The following is a 10,441-nucleotide window of genomic DNA, read 5'->3' as shown; positions in this document are numbered from 1 at the left end:
GCGTCTGCGTTGTGATGTATTGACTTGTCTTGTGAGAAATTATCCCCATTTCTGTCACTATTATTTTGTGATAAACTTAATCCTCATGAGTTATGATATCCTAAACACTTGACTTGATTGAATGGTCACGCTGATTGGTCATTCAGTTGAATTATAATCAAACACAATCTCGGAGAACAGGAATGACGCCAAGGCCGTGTCACATGATGTTCTTAAGTTTATTAAAAAACACAGATAATAAGATAATAGCTATATTATGTTTGATCAAGCCATGCGTGACCGGAGATATCAGAACTGTCATAGAAGTATAGATAAAATAGCCTATTCGGTAGAAGAAAGAAAACTAGGTTAAATGACAGTTGTATTTCAACAGTGATAATCTTGATAAAGGACAGCACATGGTGTTAAATAACACAGCAAGACTTAAGAGTGATTAAATAGCATATAGTGTGTCCACTGCTCACTGCATGGGATCGGATGGGATGTGGTGAGACAAGTCCCTATGATGTCTCCAGAAAAACCGCTCTAAGAGGGCTGCAATTCTGGCCCCTGTCAAAAGTCCAAGCCTATCACTGTTTACTGTACATATTTTTATTTTTGATTACTACTCGTTTATATGATGTTTTTGCATAGAATTGTATAGTTGTCTGTCACTAAATGTTTCAAAGAATTGAATACACAGGACCCCAATGGAAACAACAAGCCATGTAAGCTTTCTTGGGTTTAATCCTTTTAACAGACCTTTATAGAACTGTAGGCCTACTTCCTGTGCTTTTTTTTGCAAACTGTTAATTAAGTATTAAATCAATCAATCAATCAAATACACTCTGCATAGATAACAAATTGGAGATACACATACTGCACTAGTGGTTCTCAGTGTGGTGTCCGGGGACACCACACTGAGGGTTTCAGGCGGTCCCTAGAAAAACGATTGATCGTCTCTGAGATTTGCACACTCTCAGAGTTATGGGGGTCCATGGCCTTACATGCCTATACCAAACTGGGGGTCCTTGAAACAAAAAAAAAAGTTGGTTTAATCACGCGCTGCTGACACTGTCCTCCAGACAGCTTGGGCCACGGCATTATGCAGATTCCGGGCAGTGTTGCCAGATTCTACGAGAGAAATAAGCAGTCAGGTCTAGGAAAACAAGTCCAAAAGAAGCAACTTAGGCCACCAGATGAGCACTTTAAACATAATGCATTGCAAACATAAAAATGTTCATGAAAATATTTGAGAACCACTGGTTTAAATATTTTTTTGTTTGTTTTTGCAAGAAAGCCTTAATAAGCCAGTACACTTTAGAAACAAGCCCCAAAAAAAACGTAACCGCGCAACTAACCAATATTTACAAGCAACTTTTCCAGAAAAACAAGCCCAATGTTGCTCATAATGAGTGGACATGGCAACCCTGATCCCGGGGCAGGAGGGATTTATCCGGAGGGCCGAGGTTGGGGGAGCGGCTGTCCCAGGCTCTATGCCACGCCCCCTTTCATCAACACATGCCCCTTTTCATCAACTAGCGGGACAAGAGAGAGAGAGAGGAGAGAGAGCCCTGCATCCCAGTCCCAAGAGCTTCTCCATCTGCCCAGCTTCATGCGGAGCTGGACGGACCAGCCGGGACCCACTAACACAATGAGGAGAACACTGCGAGCAAAACTTTTCCTCCTCATAGTTTTCTACTGTGTTATTCGGGTCCATTCTCAAGGTAGGCCTGTGTGTGTGTGGTTTTGGTTCTTTGACTGCTTTTATTCAACAGGGTGTCTGATGATGAATAATTCATGATGCGGAACCTGCAACTTTATCTGAGTTGTTATGTTTCTGTTGATTGATTGATTCAGCCAGTCCACTTGTTAAACATAAAAACAAATCGAGTGCCCGATTAAATCTGGAAAGCACTGGATTTTATTTATTGTATCAGAGACAAATAATGTTTCTTTTTTCTCTCTTTTAGGGGGGAGTAGACATTTATTTTTATTCAATAGAGCAGATGCTCATGCAGCAGTTTGAGAGCTCTGAAGAATAAATGTGGTGGTTTCAATGGCCTATGATACCCATGTAGATTATTCAGTGCCATTATTTCCTTGCACTGCAATAAGCTAGCTGACAACAAATGTGATTCTAGAGCAAAATGTCTTACTACAGAGCATTACATTAAAGGTTGAGTACAAAGCCTTCCTCAGACAGATTGGAAGTTCTCTTGGAGAACTTTTGCCTGAGCTTTACTTGTTGCTAGGTAACAGAAGAGAGCATGTGACTTACAGACAATCTGTGTGGACTGAAAGCTACTGGTAAATCTCATTCAGAGGAATAGTTTTTCTCGTGCAAACCCAGGAGGATTAACACCTAAATCATTCCTATATATCATGGGACACATTTCATTTACAGACTTGAAAAGAGGGGGGAAATTATTAAATGTTCTTATATGACAGGCCTGTGTTTGTCTCTTATAGTTGTAGCCTACAGGTCCTACGTCTCAAATTGTAATCTGCTTTCTTTTTGCTCAACCCTTAGTATGTAAGCTCCTTAGTGTGAATCAAGCAACTAATTACACTGCAGCTGCTACGGAAAGCAACCATTTCTACCTAAGGAACCGTTTTGAACTGAGTAAAAGGGCATATAGCTCTATAACGAGGAGAAAGTTCTTACAATCTGTTAAAGAGCCACCCAGGGATCCAGCTTTATTATATAATTATTTCTTGGTAGCGGTTACCCTGCACTTACTTATTTCCTCACTGGCTAGTAACATTTAAGCATACATTCATTTGTCACAAAAGGCTGAAGTAAAAGGAGGCTGCATGTCATCTGTGCTGAATCTTGGACAGTGACATATATATGGAGATGCTGTAGATCGGCAGTGTCCTAGATAATAACTTGGACTGTATTCACAGCATATCTGAGTTACACTTTGTCAGCATATTTCTGTTGATTATTAGCAAGATGTATTAGCTATTAACAGACAGTGATGTGCTGTACTTGTAGCCAGGTATTATGAGTCGTCAGGGACAGGGTATGCAAATAACAGACCTAGATTTGTCTTTGGACATGATCTGGTGATCTTTAATTACACTGAAGGACACATTATGTCAGAAATGTTTGAAAGTAATAGTTTATATATTGTCCTGATTTATTAATCACAAGCTTTGTGCAGAAATGGTCACATGATGCTTGGTGTTGGGACAGGTTATTTTATTTATTGTGACTCGTTTGTAATACTTGTTTTTGTTTTGTGCCTGTCAAGTGTCATAGGGTTAGTTCTAGGTGACTGTTTCATGGATGACCTTTTGTAGCACATTTACTAAATCTGGGCCTTGATGGTGTTGTAGAATGACTGCATCAGCATAATGTGACAGAGTTTGAGGTCATTTCCTGTTAATGCATAGCCTAAACGTCTAACACACAACAAAGGTTTTGATGGATGAATAATCCTAGTTGTGGTTGGTTGCCTTCATCCTGCTTTAGGGCATAGCTGTTGAAAACATGTTTCACCAGTACATTGTTGTAATGACAGGTGAAAATGTGTGTTTTTCTCCATTAATCGTTAACAAATGCAACCTGTAATATTCTTCAATGATCTGTTAAGTGCTGTGTAAGGGAACCCATTACACGGATGGATGCATACATAAACAGAATATGAGATAGCATCTAAAAACCAAAACAATCATGTATGAATAAATAGGCTACAGTTATTTAGTCTACGAGTACGTTTTGAAGAAGGTGTCTTGGTTCACTTCAATCTGCTCTATTTTTTGTTCGAATTTGTAATGACATGGTAACAACAAGGGGGAAAAAACACTCGCCTTTTGTTGTGCTGAAACTTTTCAATGCTCCGTAACCTAGCCAGCACGTGCAAGTTAAACCTCACAAATGCAGGGTCCTTTCCGGCATAGCAGCCTAAGTCCTTGAGCAACAGTAACACTGTATTAGAAATGGGAACGCAGGTGCAGTTGGCAGGCACAGACAACCAGTCCTTTCCTTTTAGGCAGCTCCTCTATGTAGGTAGGTTACATACAACCCTGTCATGCAGTGGATGGAGTTCAGTCTCCAACCAGGAGCTGGTGTGATGTGATTTAGCACAGAGAAACGTTAAACAATTCATCTATGCCGTTTTGAGTGCAGCATGACAACTTAATTTATGTTTCTTTTGACACAGGCTTTTATAAGTTAATTTATCAAAACATACGATGACTACTCCCTTAAAGCATCCTTTCTAACCAGCCCAAAGCTTCATTCATCACTCCGTTTCTATCCCCCTGTTGTGCCTGTGCCACTGCCAGGCTCCCTTGGTTTTGTCACTGTTTTATTTGTGCGTAGCGGCAAGAGCCAAAGTTGTTTGTCAATTGACTGCATTCTGTTGCATTGATTTCCATATGAAATGGGCAGCAGCGACTTCGCTCTGACAGTGTGGACGGGTCCAGCGCCTCATGCTGCCAGCAGCCGTTCTCTCCATACACATTCAATGAGCGCGGAGGGCCATACCAAAACAAGGCGGTATTGATGAAAGGCTGAACACATCTTTCAGGGGCCCCACGTGATGAGAAAGAGATGTTTTGGGGTAGCAGACAGGAGGAGTTTTTCTAGGAGTTGGGGGTTGGAGACTTCTGTCCAACTTTTGTTTTGGATTTTGTTGTTGTTTTTTTGCAAGAAGCCGGCATTACTGTATTCTTCTTTCTGCTGTCCATCTCCATAGTGGCTTTTTGCGGGGTGACACTTCCAGTTATGAGGTTGCATCCCCACTGGCCCCTCTTTTGTGCCATTGTGATTTCACAGTGGGGTCTGAGGCATTGGGAGGCTTCATTCTAATGAAAATTCCTCTCCTGCGCCTCTTTGTTTAGCAGTAGTAGTGTGTCATTATCTTCCTCCTTGGATAGTGTGGGGTTCTCGCCTGCTGTGGGTTTAAGTTGGCTAATTAGAAGACATGAGAGAGCGTGTAAAAAGCAAATTAAACAAAACATACAAAAGCAAAGGCACTAACAGGATGAAAAAAGAACAAATGAAAAAGGTCTAAAGACACACGACAGAAGACTCTAATCTTTCAGGTTATTCTGCCCTTAACATTTTCAGAACAGTGATTGACGCTGTCAGATGACTCAGATCACTCCTATTTTCAGAAAGAAATAGCAATTTGGGGATTAAGGAAAAGTTACAAAGAAGAAGTTCTTCACTGAATGCAGGAACAGCTCCCACACAAGATAGTACTGTTGAAAGGTTCAACTCTAGTGTGGTTGTCACCTTTCCCAGAACTGATACTGTCAGGAAACACTGGCTGCATTTGAAGGTCTTGGCAGATTAGTTTCTTTCTGGCAAACGTCGTTTTTAAGTTGTTAACCTTGGTCTCAATGTATAGCAATTGTGAATATCTCTTACAATCATATCTTTAATATTGCCGTCCTTTTAAATTTGTATTCTTATCAGCTATTCCTAATTGTAATCTTCCATTTAGATTGGTTTTGTCATTATAGTATTTGTGCGTGAAGCACTTTGCAACTTATTATTATTATTATTATTGTAATAATGTGTTTGTATTGTAATATCGTTATACCACCCTTGGCAAATAATTGAGTTTATAATTATTATAAATTAACTGATATTGTTATTGGACATAACTCGTCATACCTTACATATTGTTGTTCATGTAACTGATTAAATATTTGCAGTGCCTCTTCTACACTGTATGCACCACTTGTCCTATGAGCCATGTTATAGATGATGCTGAAACCTCTGGGATCATTGCCTTGCAACAAAGGCTCCCTTTGAGCCGATGGGGAGCAATTTTATCATTAGTAAACTGAGCAGGAAAAAGGCTTGCCTCCCAGATAGCTGCTGAAGGAGTTAAATTTGAAGCCCATTTGAAGCCTAGGTGGTTATTGAAGACATTTGGTGGTTTGGGCTAATTAATCTGAGACGAGACCTCATGATATGAGCCTATTGCAAGGCTTTTAGTGCAGTAGCACAAGCACTGACCCCACAAGTGAAGTGGAAGTGATCCATCTTTAAAGAGCACATTACATAAAAGGGATGATAAACTACTGACTCTCATAAAATAAACTGTTCACTCACACAGCATTAGTCAAGTGAATAATAGGCTGTTATTTTGCAGGGAATTTATCAACACAGAATCCGATTTCAAATTGTTTTGATATGTCTTTTTAGCGTGGGGTTAAAGTAATTTCCTTTTTACCCATCAGAAGGACGTGCTTAGTAGCTGACACTAATACACAAGTGAGAAGGAAGTAAGCCTGTTCTTCATAGCTTCACAGCTTTTCACACCCTTTGACCAATTAATTACATGGGCAATCTATCATCTACAGCATAGGGATCGAAATATTGCAGTCTAAATCTAATATGGCTTTGGCTACTTGTTGCTAGTACACACATTTTTGATAAACTACCCATGATATTTGTGAGTGAGATGTTTGTTTTTCCGTGTAGAAAGCAATTTGATTGAGTGGGAGGGTGTATCTAGAGGTACTGGATAAGACAGGCTAGAGATAGACCCCCAACCCCAGGCATGCACCACCAACCACCACCTTACACTTCCTTCAGTGAAGAATTTGGGTTGAAAGGTTTGCGGTACCACCCGGTACCACTATTTATCCCAATTACGTTTCTGACCAGGAACAGCATGAACCATAAATCAGGTTGTCAGGAAGAGACAATCAGAATTGCACATTCCTATTTAGACGGGTCTGACAGAGCGCTCTGACACTGAACTATGTTGCCGGAGTCAATATCTCCTGGAAAACGTCAGGGAAGGTAGAGTGGTGGTACCTTATCTCCTCAGATGCCACTCAGTGTGAACATCAAAAGAAGGCTTGAGATGAGTGCACTGAGGGTTGTGTAACTGTCTGGGGGGGAAGGCTGGCACGCTCGTCTCCAAGGCTCGTCAATGCTGTTAACAGCATGCTTCATCAATGGAAGGCATCCCTACACCATTAGGACTGCTCTGATGTTTTCGAGGAAAATAGAGAGGGAGAGTTGGCATTTCAGCGAGCAAAGAATGTTACAAAAAGAATGTTCTTATCTTCTAATTGCATTATTGCCATCACCAGGTGAAGTATTCTACCAGTTCGGACTATAGAGAAATTGAGTTAAAAAAGTGCTGTGGTAATTAAACTCATAATTCCATTTTGGTTGTGTTTAGGATGTGAAAGTGGGCAGTTCCGCTGTGGGACAGGTCGGTGTATCCCTGGTGATTGGCACTGTGATGGCACATCAGACTGTGTGGATGACTCTGATGAACAAGACTGCCGTGAGTCACTCATCACACACAGAGTAGATCAAGATGCCCTAATAGACAGGGTTGATAATATACTGACTCATACTCCATCCTTATAGGTAGAGGATTAGTGTTTGGCCACTTAAACCCAGTACTTTGTCCCCCAGGGGTCAATCTACAAGCTCACAATGCGTCGTGTTGTGAGCTTGCAGATCTTCTATTTCAGCCGAATGTTCGCCTATTTTCACAAGAATGTTCGCCTATTACGACATGACCCAGAATATATAGACGCTTGGGTTCAAGTGGTTAATCATTGTTCATAAGGATCCCTGTAGTCTTCCTAAGGTCCTCAAGGGAGAAGTAGTACTCACAGATTTAAGCAGTGTCCGGAAAATACTCAAAGATGATCTGTTTGTGTTCCCACAGCTCAGGTAACCTGTGAAGCAAGTCACTTTCAGTGTCTGAGTGACGGTGAGTGCATCCCCGATGTGTGGGTGTGTGACGACGAGGAGGACTGTGAGGACGGCTCTGACGAAAGACAGCAGCACTGCCGTAAGTACTTCCTCCAAGACTGACATTAAGACAGTGGTTCTCAAAGTGGGGTCCAGTGACCCTCCCCAGCAAAATGAAATAGGAAGAGTTTAAACACTTGAGCCCGATTTTATTTTTCAGCTATTCCAAAATAGCTGATCTATGTTCACAGCATGTTGCAATGCGATGCATTGTGAGTTTGCAGATCTGCTGTTTTTGACAAATAATGACTAATGTTGACAAAATGTGTTTAATGGGTCGCCGGCACAAAATTCAAATACATATCAGGTCCTTGACATGAAAATGTTTGGGAAACACTGTTCCAATATAGCCCTTTGTATTGCAAGTAAATGCCATTTAACCACCAGCCCTATTGAAATATTTTTAAAAAATGCAGATGTACAAGCTCACAATGAAATCGTTGCGTATAATGACACGCTCCAAAATAGGAGGGACGGCAGGTTGGACGCTTGGGTGGCGCAGTGGTCAAATCCCTGCCCGCCACCACAGAGGTTGTGGGTTCCAATCCACTGTGGGTGCATCCGGCTTTGTCGAGCGTCTACACGAACACAATTGGCCCGTATTCGGGGGAGGGAAGCCGGACGGGGAGGGAGATATGTGTCACTGCATATAAACCTACAGGGCTGGGGCGGCACCTGTCAGCGGGGAGTGTTGGGCGGGAGGAGTAGAACGAATGCTCTACGTCCTCCTGGTGGGGGCTCCTCACTGGCAGGTGAGTCAGTAGGATACGACAGCAGTGACAACACGGAAAAATGTGTGCGGGGAAGAATTAATTGGCATAACGACTAAATTGGGGAGAAAATGGGTTGAAAAATAATTGGCTACTCTAAATTAAAAAAGAAAAGGGACGGGAGGTTGAAAGTAGTCCATTGCCATTCCTTACTTGACTTGAGATTGGAGGGATTTGCCATAGCATTGCAATAATGAGTATCTCAAGTGCATCACATTTGAAATAGTTTTTAACCCATTAAGACCTGGAACTGTGTCATTTTTTTATTTGAGCAAAAAAAGCATTATTTTACACTTTGGGCTATTCAAAAATAGCAGATCTACAAGCTCATAGCGCGGCACCGAGTGCCGCGCTACGAGCTTGTAGATCTGCTATTTTTGAAATTTGTGAAAATGTGTGCAAATCTTTGAATATACATATTTTTAAAGCGAACATTTGTAACTCAAATCTTTGCTTCTGGGGGTCCCTGAAACAAAATATCTTGATGGGGGTCCGCGGCCAAATACATATCATTTTGGGGGTCCTTGACATGAAAAAGATTGCGCACCACTGATATAGAAACATAGGTTTTTCAGAAAACTGTTGAGATTTAGGAGACATGTAGAATTGGCTTCAGGTCTCAATGGGTTAAGAAATTAGTGAATAACACCCCTTCCAGTTGATGCTAAGTTACTCCCAAATGTGTTGCCAGCTGGGAGGACGTGCACCACTGCCCAATTCAGCTGCGGTAACGGAGCCTGTATCCCCAGTGAGTACCGCTGTGACCGGCGGCCCGACTGCTCGGATGGGTCTGACGAAACAAACTGCCGTAAGTTTCCCCCTGGAACGGGTTCCTTTTTGTGTGTGTGTGTCTGACTCAGACTGCCGTGGCATTTTAATCAATTTGTTAAGATTAAGAGGCTCGTTGACTGACAGAATGGGTCACAATATGCTTCTTGTTGTCAGAGGTTGATTGCAGATTCCTTGGTGGATTAGTCAAGCTGAAGTTCAGCTGCTATTCCATTATTGTGCCGACATGGTTACAGCCCTGCACACACTGTGGTAATCTCACAATTGCATAAAGAATGCTGCGTGTGGCTGTTGCCGGTGTTAATTTGTAAACTTTGGTTTCTTATCCTTCGCATTAGTCTTTCACATGTTCTGTGATATTTCTAGAATGCCAAGAATGACCCTTTTTGCCATATTCAGTTCAGTTACAGTGTATTTCAGAGGTCAATTGCCATAATGAATTTCTGATAGCTGCAGGATTCTTTACATGCGTAAAGCAGTGGTTTAAACAGCATGATTGCTTATAGAATGGGTCTAATAAGAGCTGAGACATGCCTGTAAGGCAGTGTGAAGGCAACACTGTAACGTTTACCCACAGTTTGACATTGGAGCTGTATATCCATGTCATACGTTTTAAGCATATGGCTCATGCAATACTTCTACGCTAAAGGATCTGTCTGATGAATGCAATTTACTTTCGTCCTGTTAATAATCTATTCATCTTGTCCAGACTATCCTGCGTGTACAGAGCTGAGATGTGCTAGTGGCGCCTGTTTCAACCGGACCCAGCGATGTGACCAGAGGGTGGACTGCCGTGACGGCTCTGATGAAGCAAACTGCAGTAAGTCTCAAGTCAATAATGTAACGTCTCGCTCACACAGCTGAAATCCATCCCGGGTCTCCAGCTCGGCAGACAGGCAGGTAGCAAGCAACGCCAAGAGAACTAGTTGCCTTGGAGGAGCAAGTTACGGCCGGGTCTTTTGCGGGGTCGCTACACTACCCCCCTCCTTTCTGAAGTGCGCCCCCGCGCTTCTCGCTTCACTCCCTCGCGCAAGGGCACACTCTATCGGTCCTCAACCGCTTCTGACACCAATGTAACGTCTCGCTCAGCCAGCTGGAATCGAACCCCCGTCTCCAGCTTGACTGACCGGCAGGTAACAAGCAACGCCAAGAG

The 10,441-nt window shown here is 42.2% G+C and overlaps 1 protein-coding gene across 3 annotated transcripts in view; it reads left to right on the top strand.

Annotated features, from left to right (window-relative positions):
- Positions 1-1,612: 1,612 nt before the first annotated feature.
- lrp2a (low density lipoprotein receptor-related protein 2a) overlaps positions 1,613-10,441 on the top strand; it is a 62,896-nt gene continuing 54,067 nt past the window's right edge. For 2 of the 3 annotated variants that reach the window (XM_080412338.1, XM_080412340.1), the window contains exons 1-5: positions 1,619-1,706; positions 7,143-7,250; positions 7,644-7,769; positions 9,191-9,307; positions 9,998-10,108. In XM_080412338.1, the coding sequence (XP_080268464.1) occupies positions 1,634-1,706; positions 7,143-7,250; positions 7,644-7,769; positions 9,191-9,307; positions 9,998-10,108 (535 nt within the window). In that variant the 5' untranslated portion in view covers positions 1,619-1,633. Of the gene's footprint in view, positions 1,707-7,142; positions 7,251-7,643; positions 7,770-9,190; positions 9,308-9,997; positions 10,109-10,441 lie in introns of all 3 variants that reach the window. The other variant, XM_080412339.1, reaches the window with a different exon arrangement.

This window comes from Gymnoscopelus braueri (genome assembly GCF_963280865.1).
Source record: "Gymnoscopelus braueri genome assembly, chromosome: 18".
Classification (NCBI taxonomy): domain Eukaryota; kingdom Metazoa; phylum Chordata; class Actinopteri; order Myctophiformes; family Myctophidae; genus Gymnoscopelus; species Gymnoscopelus braueri.
This window is presented reverse-complemented; position numbering and strand designations above follow the sequence as displayed.